The sequence below is a fragment of the Haliotis cracherodii genome, unplaced genomic scaffold (genome assembly GCF_022045235.1).
Source record: "Haliotis cracherodii isolate W230 unplaced genomic scaffold, xgHalCrac1.p SCAF_6, whole genome shotgun sequence".
NCBI lineage: Eukaryota > Metazoa > Mollusca > Gastropoda > Lepetellida > Haliotidae > Haliotis > Haliotis cracherodii.
This window is the reverse complement of record NW_027266319.1, coordinates 53,445,875-53,467,188: the sequence shown is the minus strand read 5'-3', so window position 1 is coordinate 53,467,188 and position 21,314 is coordinate 53,445,875. Positions and strand designations below refer to the sequence as shown.

The 21,314-nt window shown below is 40.8% G+C and overlaps 1 protein-coding gene across 1 annotated transcript; it reads left to right on the top strand.

Annotated features, from left to right (window-relative positions):
* Nucleotides 1-17,453: 17,453 nt before the first annotated feature.
* LOC139446497 (uncharacterized) lies at nucleotides 17,454-20,767 on the top strand (the record flags this gene model as incomplete). The annotated part of the gene is made up of 2 exons (XM_071227805.1): nucleotides 17,454-17,475; nucleotides 19,635-20,767. Coding segments are annotated over 2 exons (1,155 nt in total), but the record flags the coding sequence as incomplete, so codon positions are not given.
* Between the last annotated feature and the right edge of the window lie 547 nt (nucleotides 20,768-21,314).

Sequence of the window (21,314 nt, the reverse complement as noted above, 5' to 3'; positions counted from 1 at the left end):
TGGTTTTAACACCGCTTTTAACATTATTCCAGTTATATCACGGCGTGTCAGCTTAATGTGGGAGGAAAGCCCGAAGTGATGCAGGTCTAAGACGTTTACCACTTCGGTGAAACCCACGAGCACGGTTATGGTGCTGACAAGCCTAGAAACATAATCAGGTCGAATCGGGATTCGAACCCACAATCCTAGGTTTCTGGCGTGCCCAAGGGACGCAATTCCGCACAGCGAATCGCGGCGCCTTAGACGACTGGACCACCCATGCCCCGACTGTAGGAGGAGAGTTACACAGACTTAGGTGAATTCAAAGAACACGGACAGGTGTTGACAAATCAATGCTCATGATCAGGGATAATCTACGATTCGGACCTACGATAAGCAGATCCTGGCACGTTAAAGGGGCGCTATAGTGCACAACGAATAGCGGTGCTTGGCCAAAAGTGCCACGTCGATAAATATATTTTGGCATGGATACACGGAGACAGATATGACTTGCTGACACAAGAATATGTCAAAACTTCAAATTATGTTATAAGTGTATATATCTAGTGTATGACTATATACTAGTATATGTCGGTACCCACAAAGATCCGAGTTAGAATTGATCGTCAGTTACCCATGCTTATGGTAAGAGGCGACTAACGGGATCGGGTGGTCAGGTTCACTGACTTGGTTGATGCATGTCATCGTATCCCAATTGCGTGGATCGATGCTCATGATGCCAATCACTGGATTGTCAGGACCTTATATTTGATATTTCGTGCTTCCTAAAAGATTTAATTATTTATTACTAGAATTGAACTGGTTTTCAAAGAGTAATATATGTCTTGGTTTGTCAAATTCAGAGCATATTAACAAATAGTGGTATCCGTCATCGATGCCTTTTAGACCATTAAGTGCATATTCTTTCATTATATGGAGTACATTTCAATGGGCATAGGGTAATTACCTCATCCATACGTAAGACGATAAAGCCAATATAATTCTTTCAATAATGATAAATAATCCAGTGGAAACATTTATGTTACATTTCTGTAAACATAGGTGTGTTAACGTAAGCTTGAAGCTCCTTCTGACATGTTTTACTGACAAATGATAGGTTGTCCCAAACGTAGTTTTGTCTTTTAAAGTCTGTTGGTATGAAGGGGCCGAACCCCTGAAGTGAAATGGGGTTTAACGTCGCGTCCAAGATTATTGCACTTATATAGGGACGTGCATGCACGTGTATGTATGTGTGTGGCTGCTTGTACTAGTCCGGACTGATGCCGATTTATAGTGCTAGCTCACTGAGATACCATGCCGCAGTTTAACATGAATACCCCACTCAGACACAGTATACTGACCCCGAGCCGACCAGTCCTTGTTTTAGCCCCTTAATGCCGAGCGTCAGACAGGGTAACAACAAGTACCATCTTTTAACGTCTTTTGGTATGACGCGGTCGGGGATCGAGCCCCGGACCTTCCGCTCCCCGGGCGGACGCTCTACCATTAGACCACGGAGGCGGTCCCGATCTCTTTAGTAAACATGATAAAGTAAAGACGTGACCTGTCTTTCTTGTTCACACTGTAAACGTATTCAATACTTAATCATGTAACTATTTACATCAATAGATGTTACGGTTTTTCCAGTCCCCATTGTTGAGTAGTGAGTGAGTATGGTTTTACGCCGCTTTTAGCAATATCCCAGAAATGGGCTTCACACATTGTACCCATGTCGGGAATCGAACTTGGGTCTTCGGCGTGACGAGCGAACGCTTTAACCACTAGGCTCCCCGGCCGCCCCGTATCCCCATTGTTAAAGCATAGAGGTCACTTAGCGGTGATAATGAACAATAGGGGGGATAACGATAGTCTAATGCTGAATGAGATGCTAAATTGTTTTATATTTGTGTCGCAAGCATCCACCTTATGATTATTTGACTGACTTTCTAGAAGTTGGTGAGTGAGTGAGTGAGTGAGTTTGGTTTAACGCCGCTTTTAGCAATATATTAGCAATATCACGGCGGATGACACCAGAAATGGGCTTCACACATTGTACCCATGTCGGGAATCGAACTCGGGTCTTCGGCATGATGAGCGAACGCTTTAACCACTTGGCTACCCGACCGCCCCTGAGTACATTAGAAAACGTACAACTTTCTTGATAACAACTTCTGTTTTGTTGCATTTAGCAACGTTTTGATGTAGTTTCTTACACTATTATATCATGAGAATGTGTTTATAGAACACTCTCAAAGAGTGATGCTACCAGGAGCTCGCGAAAAGATGAGCGTATCCTGATCCACTGATGGCAACCGTCACAAACACACGCAGTGGCAAGTCATATATTCACCTTAAAAAACACACGGGAACATACGGTACAAGTCCAAATAGAGAATTGCATCGGACATAATCTTTGTCACTAATGCGTCAATTTTGGAAAAGTCATCCACATGTCTACCATAAACATTTTCTAAAGCTTTACCGAGGCCTTGAATGTTGTAACCTTGATCACACATCTTCTGAGCAAGTCGTATGGCGCTCTTTGAAATCTTGATAGAAGGTAACACTGAGATAATTGGATGAAGTCAGATGTACAGTAAGCATGACAAATAGCACACAGGTAATGAAGCCATGTGTACAGTGGGGTATGGATTAAAAAGATTAAACAGTTGTGGCAAGCTGATTAGATACTAAGTAAAAAAAGCCATTGCTTGATCAGATCTTCATAGGCAGACGGGATGCAATGCCCTTGATCTCTGTTGATCAAAGGTTTGTGATGGCGGATTTCTGTAACGTCTGCGAGTTTTCTTTTGGTGAAGTCTTGATGTTTGGTTGAGAGGATTTGGACTTTGCCAACCTGAATTTGAAAGCTAGGGAAGTTGTGCTGGTTGTCTGAGAGGGCTGATTGTCTGTCTGCATTGGCTGTTGAAGTCTTATGTTCTTTGATACGGGTATCTACTGGGCGGGGTATTTTACCAATGTTCGAGCCACCACAGTCAAAGTTAATCTTACGGATCACTCATTTATGGATCAAACATTAGTGTCATACAATGTACAACATCAAACATTACGCATTTATATTCATACGTAACAGTACTTGTTAGACCCGTGAAGACCCGGGTCAGAATAGGTCTTCAGCAACCTATGCTTGCCGTAAAAGGCGACTAGGCTTGTCGTAGGAGGCGACTAACGGGATCGGGTGGCTCGCTGACTTGGTTGATGCATGTCATCGATCCCAATTGCGTGGATCGATGCTCATGATATTAATCACTGGATAGCTGAAATATTGCTGTGTGCGGCGTTAAACAACAAACCAACCAACCAACTAGTTTTTAAAAAAAACTGTATTATTGTGGTAAATCGGAAGTGCCTGACATATTGACAAATATTGGTTTACGCGTAAATCAGATAATTCACTGCAGGTTAAGACAAGGATGCAGTTATCTGAACGGCCACAAATTTGAAAGATTTATTAGTGATAATGTTTACACTACCTATCAACTGGTCCAAATTACACTGAGATTTGATCTGAAAGCTATGTTTATAGCTATGACCTTCGAACCATCCTGTCAACACGTCGCTATATAAGTGCAATAATCTTGGACGCGACGTTAAACCCTATTCCACCACCACATCCTGTCAACATAGACAAAGAAATACTTCTTGCTAATCGATTCTGTGTACCATTTCCTCACTATGACCATAACATTGTATGAACACGAACTCTTATATATATTTCACCAACAACTGTTTACCTTTGATGTACCTTTGATGGCACAATATCAATATTACTACCGTATAACATATATACTACTGCTGTTTGTTCGAACTTCAGCGGGGAGAGATATTTATACAGGCTTTGCCTATTTATCAATCCCCTTTCATTGTACTAAATGGGTGGGTTAGAATAGGTCTTCAGCAACCCATGTTTGTTGAAACAGGCGACTGTGCTTGTCGTAAGAGGCGACTAACAGGACTGGGTGGTCAGGCTCGTTGACTTTGTTGAGGCATTTCATCTTATTCCAATCGATGCTCATGATGTCAATCACTGAATTTTCTGGTCTAGGCTCGATTATTTACAGACCGCCGTGATAAAGCTGGAATATTGCTCAGTGCGGCGTTAAACAACAAACCAAACCAAAACAAGTGGAAATCGATATTGTTTGAAAAAGATACTGATGATGCAAGATATTCGGGAAAGGCTTTGCATCCTGCCCCACCGGTGGCACCCGTTACAAACACATGCAAAGGCAAGTTAATTGTTCGCCAGCAAAAAACACGGGACCATATGGAACAAGTAAAAAAAGGGAAATAAAATGAGTTCTTCAACCGACTGCGTGATTGTCACGCACGAACAACGAGTATATCTCAATTAAAACTGTTCACAAAATACAACAAGGAGAGAACAGTACAGTGATCACAACTCCGTTCTGTCTACTGGTAAAATGGGAACAAATCCTTACAAGGATTAAGTCGGAACTACAATTTACATCGTCTTAAATACAAATATATTAACAGTGGAATTCGAGTCAATGGGTTTGATTGTATTATAATACTTGACATTGACATGATAGTTGGAAGGTTAACACAAAGGCAAGACTGATCGTTTCAAATAATCACATTGTTCAAAGCATACAGTTCACGAGAGTGCTTATTCGGCTCCAACCATCGAGATTTGAGACCAAATATAAAATATCATACCCTTCTGCAGTTAAGTCTCGCTCTTTTCTGTTTGCATTACGCGTCCTCCCTAAATCGTTTTTAAAACTCACATTTCTGATTTCTTTCATTGGGGCTCACATTTCAACAATCCTTGAAGTAGTGACCCACAAGATGTACTTGTCAATTTCCAAATAAGATTTACATTTCTGTCATTTATATAAAAAAGCGACAGATGAGATGTATTACTTGAGTTCCAGTAGAAGTACGTGACATTAATTAGAACAAATATTCGCAAAACTGATCATTTTTTATTTAACACAACATCCCCTATTCTTTATTGACAAATAGCGGAACATGTTTTTGAGAGTTATGTTAGGATAAGCCAGGCATGCAGTTATATTTTGGATGAGATGAGCTTTTTATTCAAACACGTGCCATTTTTGTTTGGCAATGTATCACGGTTTTTAAATGACAAATGCATAGCAATGCACGAGCTTAAAGTAAAAAATATGTGAGATAAAAAGTGTGTTCTATAAACGTCATAACCTTCATCTTAAGTGCATATATAGCATGTGAGAGGCATAGTGATGAACGATGACAAACATGTTTTAGGCGTTCAACGACACATGGCAGGGTGATAATAATAATAATAATAATAATAATAATAATAATAATAATAATAATAATAATGATAATATTAATAATAATAATAATAATAATAATACGACCCAGAATATGTACAGGGCGTCATGGAAAATGATAAATACAAAATTCTTTGGAACAGGCCCGTATACAGCCTCAGACATATCCAGGCCAACAAACCTGATCTTGTCATTTTTTGATAAATCCAAGGAAATCATTTATATCACTGAATGTACTGTACCTTTTGACACTAATGTGAGTGACAAGATTGAGGAAAAACAAGGCAAATATGCAGACCTCGCCTTCGAAATTTCACGCCTGCATCCCAAGTACCAAGTTGTCCGACTCTTCATTGTTCTTGGTGCCTTAGGTTTGGAACCACCCAAATCTTTTGACTAACATTAGGAGAGTCGCCGGGTTTGCTACCAGGAATACAGCCCTTCTGACAATCTGGGTAATGCAGAATGCTGTAGTGTTGGGGAGTCGTCACACTTTCCGGACAGTTCTGGGTGGGTTTGACTAGGCAGCGCTTCCTGGGAGAAGTCACATTCGCTGTCTGGGCTGCGTGTAGAGGGGGCAAAGGCCCTGAGCTGATGATGAGCCTAACCAGACTGACCGTGCCAGCATCACCCAGACCCTCTGCTGCATTTATTAATTTTAATCTGTATATGGGCATGAAAGGCACAATTCCTAATTGAACAGGAAGAAAATACATTGAGGTGGGATAATCCTTACATGATAATAATAATAATAATAATAATAATAACAACAACAACAACAACAATAATAATAATAATAATAACAATAATAAAGCGACAAAACCCTTTATATATCCAATAAAAATATTTGCATAGAGCAGAGCCGATTGTACGATTCCGACTATATCATGAGCATATATCATGAATCTGTATCAAATAGTAATGCGAAAAGCAACGTGAAGAATACGCATTTCACAAACGTGCACTGTACATTCGTTGTGTGAGACATGTCCAACAAATAGTCATTGTTTACACTTCAAATCAGTTTGTTTGAAATCTTTCCATTCATATAAGTAAATGGAATATTATTTTTTTATGATCCATATTTCCTAAAAACACCTAGCGAACATCAAAACACTAAACAAAAAAGAATTACGCCCTGATGTTTCTATTTCGGCAGAAATTCAGAGTAATTAGTCTCTGGCGTTGACGTTTTGAATGCAAATAATGTGGGAAAAGAATCTTCAAAGTTAACACAATATGTTTAATAAAAAATGCGCACTAGATATATATAGACCCGTGAAGATTCGGGGTAGAATAGGTCTTCATCAACCCATACGTGCCGTAAAAGGCGACTATGCTTGTCGTAAAAGGCGACTAACGGGATCGGGTGGTCAGGCTCGCTGACTTGGTTGATACATGTCTGAGACCTGCATCACTTCGGGCTTTCCTCCCACATTAAGCTCACACCGTGATATAACTGGAGTACTGTTAAAAGTGGCTTTAAACCAAACACATTCTTGACGTTCTATATAAAACAGGACTATAAGCTTCGTCACATCAAATGTGTGAAATTCTGAATGAACTCGACCGTACATACATGAACATAGAAAAAATTATACCTTTGGGCGAAACCACACGTGTCGTATGTGGCAATCAAACATTACTACCTCGTAACACCTTTTGATTATTTCCCCACGCGGAATTATTCAAACGCAATGCTGAAGCAGGTGTGTGAAGAGGCGGCTCGTGCATTCAGTATCACTCCGCCATGTCAACACTCAAGTGTACAGTCGAACTTTCCAAGTTAAAACTATTTCGAGTGTGTCACGTGATACAAGTCAGACGAACCTGTAAAATAAACGTATGCAGAGCTCCAGTGTCTACTTCAGCAAGTTAAGTTGCCAACGTTGTGTTTAAAGTGTTTAAAATGCATCACAGTGATTTTTGATTTCACACGAGAGTGTTGAACCTCCTCTTCACTTTTCCTGTGTAAGTTGAAAATGCTTGATTTTTTTTACCGGTGATTTACAACTAATTCTTTTCTCGCGCGCGTTTACACACAGTTGACTAAATACTACGACATGGTGACACGCTGTGAAGGTGTTAAAATATGCTGTACACATACAGCTTGTCTTTCTTTGCATTACGATTTGAATAGTTTAAAGGAATTAATTCCACGAATCGCGAAAAATCAACAGTTCCCCCACACATCGGGCAATTAAGTTAAAGTTGAATCATGGAACAGGGACGGGTCCAGCATTTTTAAAAGGGAGGTGTCCAATATATCAAACTCCTCTCTCAGTCAATTTTACTGCCTACAACATAATACATTTGGTTTTGACAAGGATGGTGGTGGTGGTGGTGGTGGTGGTGGTGGTGGTGGTGTGTGTGTGTGTGTGTGTGTGTGTGTGTGTGTGTGTGTGTGTGTGTGTGTGTGTGTGTGGCACACGACGAGGCAGGCGATCGAACCATCGACAAACAGGTCAAACGTTCTATCCACTAGACCACGGAGGCGGTCTAACCAATATGTCATTACTGGTATTCATGATTCGTTCACCAGTGTTGAAAGGCGACCCGATCCGCTGTACAGAATTACATCCCTTCGTCGTGCCAGGATCTGCTGGTCATGATTTCCAATTCCCGATTCACACAAGTTACAATATGTCGTGCTCGTGGGTTTCATAAGTGCGACAGTTCAAAGCTGGTTTAAACCCAGTACATATAAGCAGTAAAACACTTCCATATTCACCAGACATCTCTGCTGAAATCGATTGTACGATCCCGACTTTATCATGAGCATCAAATAGTGAATCACTATCAAATTGTGAGGATACCAGGTGTTCGCGAAAAGGTGAGCTCATCCTGTCCCACAGGTGGCTTTCGTCATAAACACATGCAAATGCAAGTCAATCGTGCACCTGGGAACAATTGGTTTATTAACTTCACAACGCCCAAAAGTCTCCTGGTACATGATCTATCAACTAGAAAGTTATGAGGTGTATTTGACTTCGTTTCCAGGCTCTCGTAAAACAGATTTCGTGATATAACTATCAGAAATACTGTTCTTATCGGCGTTAACACAGACTCGCTCACTCACTCACTCACTCACTCACAATGACTATCAGGCCAGACTGAACGGGACAAAAACATACGCCAATATACTCTTTACACTTTTTTTACAATGAATTCAGACCGATTCATGTCTATTGTGTATTTACTCGTGATTCGTTAGTAGATTCCATCTAGGTGCTGCCGGTATGTCAGGACATACTGACCCTTTTCGCGAAAACCTGGTGTCCTCGATTGTTTTCAATGATCCATTCGTATATTGTTTATCACAATTTCTCATTCTTCGCAAAATGGAATCTGTTTCGGTAGACTTCCACGACTGCTTATTCTCTGGCGTTGTCGTTTTGAATCTACATGAGACACATTCTTGAGTTAAAGTAGGAGGGGTGGTCAAAAAGTTCTAAGCCTAACAAACAAAACCAACAATTGTTAAAGTGTTTTTAATATAAAAATTCAACATAATCTCCCTGCTTTTTAATACACCTCTCATATCGATAGTGAAGCTCTTCAATTCCAGCCAGGAAGAAGTTTTCTGAAGCCACCCTGAAAAACCCATTCACGGCCTCTTTGAGGTCATCGTTGTCGTCACAACGCTTTCCACGAAGGTGTTCTTTCAGTTTAGGAAACAGGTGGAAATCACTTGGAGCCAGGCCCGGCGAGTATGGAGAGTGGGGAAGCTCTTCGAACCCACATTGTTTCACAGAAGCATTTGCAAGTCGAGAGGTGTGAGAAGAGGCATTGTCATAAAGTAGTAGAATTCCAGGAATCAGCATTTCTCGCCGTTTTCTTTGATATAATCTCTCAGGCGATGAAGCAAATCAGCATTGTAGGCATCGGTAATCGTCTTTTGACTCTCAACAAGGATCGCATCCTTTGCATCCAATAATACAATGGCCATAATCTTCTTCACTAATCTAGAAGACTAGAATTTCTTTGGTGACGGAGAAGTGGAATGGTGCCATTCCATGGACTGACGTTTTGACTCGGGATCATACTGGTAGACCCATGTTTCATCACCAGTTACTAATCTCATTGTGAATTTGACGAAATCCTCCTCAGTTAGCTCTTAATTTTCTCTGGCAATTTCTTCTTTCCTTAAGAACAGGAAATGAGTAAGAATGAGTAGGTAGATATCTTATTCATCTGTAAATGTTCATGATTAATAGTTTCAATGGATCCATGGTTTATACCCGTGTCTTCCAATGTTCAGCAATGGTAATGCGTCTATCTGACAGTATATGTTTAATCTCCTTGACTGAATCAAGTTGAGGGACGTCCAGACCTAGGGTCATCATCAAGGCTTGTTCTCCCAGCCTTACACAGAGCAGTCCAACGTGTAACAGTGGAATAGCTAGGGGACTCTTCCCCATACACTTGTGACATGCAGTAATGAATTTCTTGGGGACTACTTTTCTCTGAAGTAAAAAAAACTTGATGACTGCTCGGTACTCGTTCGTTTCCATTTCTGTGTCCATTTGGACACTTATCACGTTCAACTGGCTGTCACTTATATACAACAGCCTGATCAGACCAAATACACTTGCAATGAACTACTCAAACAATGCACTACATTGACTAGTTCACTTTGTTATGGCCCATAGTTAAAAGTTAGTCAGGCTTAAGCCTTTTTTACCAGCCCTCGTAAATGCCGTTTCGGCATTTATTTAGCCATATATCGAAGGGCATAGTTTCAGATAAACCTTCGTCTTCTTCCTGTTTTCTTTGACGAGGAAGCGACTCCGGTATTAGGAAGCTACAACACACAAGGGACTTAAGTCCTGCAACCACAGACACAGGAAGTAAAACGTCAGGATCAGAACAGCTTCAGTTTAAACTCGCGTCAAAACTAGGTAAATCTCGCAATCTTTTCTGTTTCATTTGCCACCTCTGCACCTTTCAGGCGTTAAACGCATCTGTGTCAAACAAAGTTGTGTGTTTACCGTACCGGATGATCAGACGGAACGGGGCATTTGAAGTTGGGTCGCCCAAACAAGGACAAGGTATGATACGGCCCCTTTTAGTCCAAATGATCTGCACTATCTAAGAAATGAGGATACTAACCTGACGGGCCAAAGAAAGTATACACTTGAAAACTGAATTTGACCAAAACGTTTTTACAAACGCTTTTAAAACGCTACGAGGCCGCAAAACAGTCGCCGAAACACTGCAAACGTAAGGTCCGAAACACTGAAACGTAAGGTCCGAAACACTGAAACGTAAGGTCCGAAACACTGAAACGTAAGGTCCGAAACCCTGAAACGTAAGGTCCGAAACCCTGAAACGTAAGGTCCGAAACACTGAAACGTAAGGTCCGAAACAAAACTGTGATACCCTTCAAGTAGATCGCGATCGAATGACCATTTCTTGTTTGGGTCATTTTCAGCGCCACCATCAAACAAGGCAGTTTATTTATAAATTGTTATGCTCGTTACCAGCTGTGTTCATATGAATGAGGAGAAGACTTTGTTCTTTTCAACACCTGCCTGCTTTGATCTTACAGAAATACTACATGTTAATTTAAGGATAAATATGTCAGAGAAGGTGTCTTTTAAATGTGTTCAGGAACACTTTGTTAACAAACAAAATACTATAGACTCTGTTTTATGCAGAGATTTCTATTGCATATGGAAAGGGTTTCCTCGCTTTATCAACTACAGTAAATTACGGTTATAGCGAACACAAAGGGACTGCTAATTTTAGTTCGTGATAACCGTAGTTCGTTATAAGCATATATACAGCAAATAGTCGGGACCAAAAAAGTAAGTTCGTTATATCCGTCAGTTCGTTATAAGCGTGTTCGTTATAACCGTAGTTTACTGTTTTCAAGTCTGTCGCCTAATCTGGTCTTCTTCGGAGATGTACTTAAAGACAGTACATATACACTAAGTCTTGCTTATCATTTCAATTCCTCATCTCAAGTTGGTAAAAATAAGTTTTTTAGATATTTTTATTCGTTTTTGTGTATGCCATCATGCCAGAAGTGCAGGATGTGTTAGTGTAAGGCAGAAAAAATAAGTTGATATTTGAACAAGAACCCGGATGTATAAAAATATACTGGTACTCTAACATGTCAATAAACCTCCATCAATTGACAGGCCATTAAATTCGGTTGTATCAAACGTTTAATGACATCATCCGTACCTTAACGGACCATTAACTTAATGGATGTTTGGGGTATAATTAACCCGTCATCAAACCAAACATGCCTAATAATACGCGCTAATATTTTGATAAAATTCAGGGTGCGGTGAAAAAACAAACTTTGTGTTTTGCATTGGAACACCCAAAGAGTGTAATGTACGTCGCAATGAACATCAGAAGTGATGGATTAAGGCAATGAAAGCTTGACAAACTTTAGAGGCACGAGAACTGCTACCACTCAAACCACTTGGCAGATGACGGGAAGGAGAAAGTGGTTGTTTGCTGAAAGCAGAATTTTGGGGAAATACTTGGGAAATACTCTAAGTTTTGTTTGTTTGTTTGTTGTTTAACGCCGCACTCAGCAATATTCCAGCTATATGACGGTGATCTGTAAATAATCGAGTCTTGACCAGACAATCCAGTGATTGATATCATGAGCATCGATCCACGCAATTGGGATACGATGACATGCATCAACCAAGTCACCGAGCCTGACCACCCAATCCCGTTAGTCGCCTTTTACGACAAGCGTAGTCGCCTTTTACGGTAAGCATGGGTTGCTGAAGACCTATTCTACCCCGGAACTTCACGGGTATGCTCTTATTAAATGATAACACGTTAAAGGACGTTATACACTTACATTATACACTTAAAGTATCATTAGGTAATGGTACTTTAATGATAGCTTTGTACAACCCACAGTTTGATTGGCATTAGTGAGTAAATACGTAAAACGGTGTCACAATCAACATCGAAACATTATTAAATGCAATGACCAGAAGCTGTTACCCATAATGTTAACGTTTTTCTTTTCTGATTTTAATTCCGCCATAAACCAATGAAACTTTAAGAATTTAATGATCCATTAGGGTTTAATGTACCCATTATTTGAAGCTGACATACAACCGGCTCCAGGGGGGCCAAAACTGGCCTCATCATAACTCATCCATTAAAGTATACAGTAAACTACGTTTATAACGAACACGCTTATAACGAACAGACAGATATAACGAACTTACTATTTTGTCCCGACTATTTGCTGTAGGTATGCTATATATATGCTTATAACGAACTACGGTTATAACGAACTAAAATTAGAGGTCCCTTTGAGTTCGTTATAACCGTAGTTTACTGTATTTCTGTAACAAAAAATTAGATCGAATCTTTTCTTTTGTAGATTTGCAGGTTTGTATTTATTCGTGTCTCGTGGGGAAATTCGCTCCGCTGTGCATATATGTTGTGATTGGCCTTTGTTGTGTTTGTGGCGTGTTAACGTTGAATCAGATAATCCCTTTGATGCTGTTTGGATGCTAGAGGTATAACTCCCGAAATATACCACTAAAACCTACATGCTAACAATACATCCTTCTTTTTCAGTCGCACAGTTATTTTGGAATCCCAAAGGCAACATAGTCGCGTTAGAAAAATTAAAACGTTAAATAAGAAATATTTACAGTAATCCCTCGATAGTCCGGACCCTGTTAAACTGGAAACTTCGCGTTCCGGACAATTTTTGTTGAAAACGTCTATACATGATGAAAGTGGCCTTCCATTGATTCATCAATGTCACGCCGAAGACCCGGGTTCGATTCCCGACATGGGTACAATGTGTGAAGCCCATTTCTGGTGACCCCCGCCGTGATATTGCTGGAATATTGCTAAAAACGGCGTAAAACCATACTCACTCACTCACTCACTCATCATCATATGAACACACAATGACATTTAGAAAGTGGTCAAATGTAACAAACTTTATATTTGGGATAACACTTTCTTTGTACAGTAAATGTGTGAAGCCCATTTCTGGTGTCCCCCCGCCGTGATATTGCTGGAATATTGCTAAAAACGGCGTAAAACCATTCTCACTCACTCACTTTGTAAAGTACAGACTCTCGTACTTTTGGGGGTTGAGTCCCGTCCGGGATTCGAACCCACATTACCAGAGTGGTAGTCTAGATCACGTACTTTGTGTACCGCTCTGGCAAGTGTAAAGAGGGGTACACAAAGTACGTGATCTAGACTACCAGTTGTCGGACTTTCATTTTGTGGAAGCCTCGGTGGCTGAGTGGGTTAGATCGCTGACTTTGTTGCTGGCCACTTGGTACCTCACTCTGGCAGTGTGGGTTCGAATCCAAGACGGAACTCAACCCTAAAAAGTACGAGAATCTGTACTTTAGTGTCACCGAGTCAACGAGTCTGACCAACCGATCCCGTTAGTCGCCTCTGATGCCAAGCATAGTTTGCTGAAGATCAGTTCTAACCCGGATGACAATCTTATGAGAAGCGTAATGTATCACCATTAAACGACCTTATGGTGCATTAGATGCACGAATGAACGTTATAACCAGTGAATGAACGAGAGTATCAGCGAATGAAAGAGCCAAGAGGAAGTATGGATAGGCAGATCATGAATGAATAAACGAGTGGATGAATAAATGAATGATGAAGAAATCAAAGAGAAGATATGAGTACAGAAGAGAACGATAGGATGACAGCGAAAGGGGAAATAAAATGTCGGACGACTGATAGAGCCATATTTGCGCATATTACACCTACCGTAAATAACCCAATAAATCAACGCACCTTCCCAGCCGGCTCCAGCTTCTCGCTGCTGTAGTCGCCACGTGCCGCCTGCTTCTGTTGACTTGAACTTTTCTTCTGTTCTAATTCCGATTTAACGGATTTCGCCGGCGCTTTTGTTTCAAAGTCGCCGGGCTTAATGACGCCCTTCACCGCTGGGGATTAACCTTCCTACAAACACTGCTGTCAGCTTTTTTACTTTGAATTTCTACTTTTTAATCAAGTAAAAACGGGGTTGTTTTACAATATTTTCTCATGGCACACACGCTTGTATTACGGATATGCTTTTGTAAAGTAGGGCCTGTCTGAGAATGGGTATATTTTATGCAGTCAGATGTCTTAAGCAGGGTTTATAACAGTGTGGAATATATGTCATGGGGTAAAGATGATAATATTCATGATGTTTCATGATATTTCATGATACAAATGACCGCCTCCGCCTCCGTCGATCCCCGTCCGTGTCATACCCAAAGACGTCAGAAGATGTTATTTGTTGTTACCCTGCTTGGAACTCGGTTTTAAGGGGCTTAAAGAAGGACTGGTCGGTTTTGAGTCAGCATACTGTGCCTTAGTGGGGTATTCATGCTAAACTGCGGCATGGTGTCTGCGGCTATAGCACTATAAAACGGCATTAGTCCGAACAAGTACAAGCAGACACACACACGTGCCTGTACGTCGCTATATACATTTGTAAGTGTAATAAGTTTCTCTGATTACTGCTTAACCTGTTTTTGTTAGTGAAGATAGGCACTGAGTGGACAGTGAAATTCACAAAGTCAGTAAACTTTAGGTACTATATATGTCAGTGTGGCGTCCGACACAACAGTACAAACAGACCAGTGATTCCATACATTAAGATCTTCCATGACCACAACCCTTGACGTACGACGAGACAACAAAGCAGTCCGCTTTTATGCCCGTTGTGTGGTACAAGAATTAACTAGATGAATGATCTTATACGGCATCACCAGGATAGCTGTCGAAACATCACGGCGCTACGCGGTGCTGATGCGTTGTGTTAATCTTGCTGTTGAATTACTGACGCCAATGTATAATGTCGACGCGGCGTTTTAGTGACTCGATTGTCTTCATCTCGACGTGCCGGGCTCTTGGATGGCGCTTTACTGACGCAAATGTTTTAATGTTGACGCGCCGCTTTACTGACGCATATTTAATAATGTCGACGCGCCGCTTTACTGACGCAAATGTAATAATGTCGACGCGCCGCTTTACTGACGAAAATGTAATAATGTCGACGCGCCGCTTTACTGACGCAAATGTAATAATGTCGAAGCTACGCGCCATGCGTCGGTGTTTAACTGACGTGAATGTATCAATGTCGACGCGGTCTGGGGCGGCGTTTTAGTGACTCGATTGTTTTATCTCGACGCGCCGGGTTCTGGGATGGCGCTTTACTGACGCAAATGTAATAATGTCGACCCGCCGCTTTACTGACGCATATTTAATAATGTCGACGCGCCGCTTTACTGACGCATATTTAATAATGTCGACGCGCCGCTTTACTGACGCATATTTAATAATGTCGACGCGCCGCTTTACTGACGCATATTTAATAATGTCGACGCGCCGCTTTACTGACGCAAAAAAAATAATGTCGTATACACGCGCCATGGGGCGGCGTTTAACTGACGTGAATGTATTATTGTCGACGCGCTCTGGCGCGGCGTTAAGAATGATCTTATGCTCAAGGCCGTTGGAGTGTGATGATGCTACAGCACAGCCACGGGTCCACAAGCGTTAAAAAAACCCGAATTACCCTAGCAAGATTTCGATGTTGCTCACATGATTTATTTATTGAAACTGGACGTTACACGGGTATTAAAAGATAAGAACGCATTTGTCACTTGTCCGCCCTAAATGACATTGAAGATGAATACCACTTCCTTTTTACCATTTTATGCAACATTAAGGGCTAAGTATATACCTGAATATTACCATGTCAATCCAAATTTCTTTAAATTCACATCGCTGTTAAACAACTCTAAGTATCTACTTTTACAAAATGTATCTATGTACATTTACCATGCAATGAGACACAGAAATAATATTATGTTATAGACTATACTACTCTGAATGTACAACTCATAAATGCACTATAGGCCTATGGCCTCCATCAGTACGGAAATAAAGAAATTGAAGTGATCGTCTTAGATTCATAGCTAGTCACATGACCACACATTATATCAGCATATAAACAGTGTAAGAACCTGACAATTTTCAAACTAATAGTTTCATGTTTGTCCCTGAGTTTGAAATACACCTGATGATACACGTTATCAGGGGAAGGCTGAAAGAAGCGACAGTAAAATATCCCTTGAAATCGTGTTACTGTCATTGTTACATCAAATGTCCAGAATCTGCAAAGACCCGATGATCGTGAGGGACCAATCATTTGATATTCGGGGCGGGGGAGCTGGAATGTTGTCTGGAGATAAGACATTATTTAAGTTAGTTACAGCTGTAAAAACATATATGCGTTTTTTGTAAACATGTTGTGCCTCAATGTTATTTTTTGGCAGTTTTCTTTCAATAGTCTTAATCCATTTTTTTCCACCACGTTTCTGGGACAATATTTTCGAAAAAATCCCAGATTAAACTGCAATAACGCACCTACTCACATAGTTAATCTGCTTTCTGGTTCTCATAGCGAGGGATCCACTGTAAATGTTCTCAGCTCCTCTTCAAACAGATGAAACTGTATTTTATTTTCGTTATTTGTGGCACGAATTATGATGTAATTAAATTTACCAGATTATACAACTATTTCCTCGCGTATCCTATTTACTTAGTTAACACTTTTATTATTCCACTGCGAATATTTAACAATATGTGCATATTATTGGAGTGTTGTCAACAGACATAAGATACTCATGTCATTACTATTTATGTATTCTAATCATTGTCGACTGTAATTTGATTTTTTAACAATGATCGTAACTGTGTTACACTGTTTCTTTTGATATTCGGTAGCCTTTCATTGCATTGTATTTGGACAGTGGTCGGTTACTACATATTTAGATGCTAGTGTCGTGTGTAAACCTCTGGTCCGATATACCGCGGACGATGATAGTATGTTATAGAAACATAGAGAATGTTATATGTTGTGAGGGCACAATATGGAACTTTCCAGTACATGGTTAGAGCGTGTCTGCGTGTCTCTCATGCATGTTCATCACATCGGAGCCAGCTTTCATGTGAGGATCGCTCATCATCCCTGATTCCCTGCCTAGCCCATCTCAGAAGCTTGACCACTGTCGCCGCTGAGTGAATATATATAGTTATCACTTTTGCTAATCACCACTGTGTGGTTTGTATTTGAGACTGACCACAGCCATCATTGTTTTATACTGTCATTGAAACACGATACTTTCGTCAATTTTGCTGTCTCTTTCCGTCTGTGGTGTGTACTGTGGCGTATCTCCGACGGTGGCCAATTCTTGAGGATACAGACGTAAAGAATCTTCCACCAGAAGTACCTTACCTAAAAGCTCTGGGTGGCATGGGTGGCCCAGTCGTCTAAAGCGCCGCGATTCTCTGTGCAGAGTTGCGTCCTTTGGGCACGCCAGAAACCTTTGATTGTGGGTTCGAATCCCGGTTCGCTCCGATTATGTTTCTAGGTTTGTCAGCACCATACCCGTGCCCGTGGGTTTCACCGAAGCGGTAAACGTCTGAGACCTGCATCACTTCGGGCTTTCCTCCCACATTAAGCTGACACGCCGTGATATAACTGGAATACTGTTAAAAGAGGCGATAAGCCCAACTCACTCACTCACACTAAAAGCTCTGCGAATATCATTTAAAATACGATCGTTTATAGACTGCAATTTGTGTGTTATTATGGCGAAATAGATGTAGGTATATATTCATTTACCAACGTTTTGATACTTGCCCGTGATTGTTTTTTTTCTTGATGTCTGGTAGGATTTAAGTGACAAAAATATATGTGGGGCTCCAAATTTGGTGTTGTAGATCACTGTTTTAAATGGAATTTTCGTGTGCGATATTCAAGTCTTTTATGCTATCAAATCGAACACTCGTCTAGCCAACAATGTTGCCCATTTCACCATTGTCACCTAATGCAAAGCTTCATGCAGCGATATAGGAATCGGTTATGCACAGTGAGAGATCGCATGCAGTGCAGAGTATGCGAATCGTTTCGATTGACAGCTATTGACAGCTATTGACGATTGAACTATCGTATGACTATTTATTGAACTTTGGAAGAACAGTAATAATTTGAATTCAAGCAATGTGACATTTTCAATTTTTGTAGGAGCAAATGAGAGCGTTAATGCAGATGAAAGTGTCAAAGTTGGATTTTATATCGCGCTGAATGAATGTTGATTCCCTATCTGTGGCAACTATGCGAGAATATGGCTTCCTAAGTCAATCCCTGAAAATTCATCAATGCCACTGAGCACGATCTTCATACGACTGAACACGACTGTCATACGACCTTCATACGACTGAACACGACTTTCAGCTCGGCTTAAATCGTGTTATAAATTTTTGCATTTCAACTCGATTTAAGACGAGCTGCGACGTCCATACGACCGCGCGCGACAGACCACGACTTTACACGAATGAACACGAATGAGTGCGCGACCTTCATACGTTCTAACACGATTTAAGGAAAAACATTAAATCGAGTTCATTCGTGTTCAGATTCGTGAATGTGAGATAGGGGCTTTAGGAAAAGGTTTTGTCGCTTTTATTTGACTCTCCTACCGCATTGAGCTGACAAGTAATTTAGCGGTTATGTTGTGCTAATCACTCGGCAGCCAGGGCAGCACTGCCTTCTCAAAGAGCTAACCTGATAGTTACTAAGGAACTAATTCACGTTGACCAACTGTGTGTGTGTGTGTGTGTGTGTGTGTGTGTGTGTGTGTGTGTGTGTGTGTGTGTCTGGTGTGTGTGTGTGTCTGGTGTGTGTCTTGTGTGTGTGTGTGTGTGTGTGTGTGTGTGTGTGTGTGTGTGTAGTTGCTTGTAATAGTCTATTTTATGTTTTACACACATTACATTGTACATTGTATCCGACCTGACCAGCCCCTGTTTAACCCCTTTATATCGAGCGCCATACAAGGTAACTACAGGTACCATTTTCAAACGTCTTTTGGTAAGGCGTGGCCGGCCTTCCGCTCTCCGGGCACAAAATCTACTAGACCAGGTGGCGGTCTGTTAACATATAGTGAGAAGAATTATAATGGTACTTACAATACACCTTAACATATATGTCAGTTGCATTAATATAAATATGGTTTTAAACAAATTGGAACAATTACAATGAAAATAATTCGGCATTTGCATGAATATTCATCTGTTTCATCATACATGAGTTGCACAAGGTACCTGTAATGAATTACTTGATATTGAATACATTATTTATAAAACTGCTTCCAACCTTTTCAGACGAGAGGTGTCGTGTGTGTGTAAATGGCACCAGCTGCTGAATTTGATCACGTGACAATAACGATATATCCAAACCAGACGAAATATGTTTGTTTCAGTCTGTGACGAACAGTTTGAAAGAAGATCAGTTTAAAACAGCAATGGCGGCAGACAATGGTGCTCATTTGCCGTATGGAGAGACTGGTACTGGCCACTATGGTGCCAATATCGTTTCGATCTATGACAATTACCAAATTCTGTTGCGATCTGAATTCTTCCTTGATGTGGCTAAGACAGTTCCATTTCCAGATAGAAACTCGGTGTACAACATCGGCGACTACGGAACTGCTGATGGTGCAGCTGCCATGAAGCTCCTGAAGAAACTGATAGAGTGCCTGAAGGAGCACCACGGGCCTGATGTGCAGTTCCAGGTCATCCATGAAGACAAAGTGGACAATGACTTCAACTCTCTGTTCAGACGCCTCGGTGGTTTAATCCCTGATCCACAGTCGTACCTCCAGGACCTTGAGAACGTCTATGCTCTGGCTTCTGGAACTAATTTCTATAAGCAGTGTGTTCCAGCCGATTCAATGCACATAATACTCTGCATTGCAGGTATACATTGGCTTTCTGGAAAGCCTCCTGTGAACAAAGATTTCATCTACTCTTTCCCAGGGACAGAAGCTGTTGTCAGGCAAAGGTTGGAGAAACTGGCGTCAGAAGACTGGGAGAGGTTTCTGATCTTCAGGAGTCGCGAGCTGAAGAAAGGGGGATTGATGATTGTAGCTGCACCTAGCGATAACGCAAATAGATCAGGAGGGGTGCAAATATGTTCCGAATCGTTTTTACAAACCTTGAACTCCACATGGAAGGAGTTTCGTGACAAAGGTAGGATATCAAAAATAGAATTCATCAATACGAATCTAGCATGCTTACAGAAAAGCCTGGATATGTTGAAATCACCTTTTGAAGATCCGAATTCAAAAGTAGTTATGTCCGGATTGCGTCTACTATCAGCTGAATTGGTCACTATTCCTTGTGGAGCCTGTGATGACTGGTTACGGCAGAAGGAGAACAAGGGTGTGGATGACAGGGCTGGATATGCCAGACGGTATGTGGCAGCTAATCGATGTTGGAGCAACAGTGCCTTCCTCACAGGCCTTTCAGAGTCAAGGAGCAGGGAGGAAAAGGAAGAAATAGTGAACGAGCTGTATGATCAAGTAGAGGAGGGCATTCGAAACATGAATCCTGAAACATTAAAGAACGACAAGCAATTTGCCTACCTATACATTACCAAGAAATAATCAGGCTGTTCACTGATACTTACATGCTGAAGAGCAGTTCTCCTGTACAGCATCTATATAGAAATGATTCATAAGGAGGCATATTGAGGCAATGCATTCTTGGGCGATAACAGTTTGGAAATATATTATGCAAATGGATGTATATAACACCGATAAATATGTTTTTTTAGTAATGCTGTTCATGTAAAAATACAAACAAATGAAATATTCTAATGAGGATTACTGGGATAGCGTTTCTGCGTATTGTAAATTTAAAAAAGAAAGAAAGAATAATAATTGTGTTTTGCGATCCAAGATGATTTTCAAGGAAACGAAGATAAGGACAAACATTTGACATGTTTGCATGATCACGTTCATTACTAAATAATTTCATACTTTGAAGTTACACTGTTTCTTTCATGCTTATTGGCTGAATGAGTAATCACGTGATCTGACATTTGGAGTTCACACACCTGTTAACGGACAGAAAAGTTCACACGATGTGAACAATTGTTTGTGAAGTTGATCGTGTGAACTTTTGCTTGAACTAATTTCCCAGGTTTCCCCG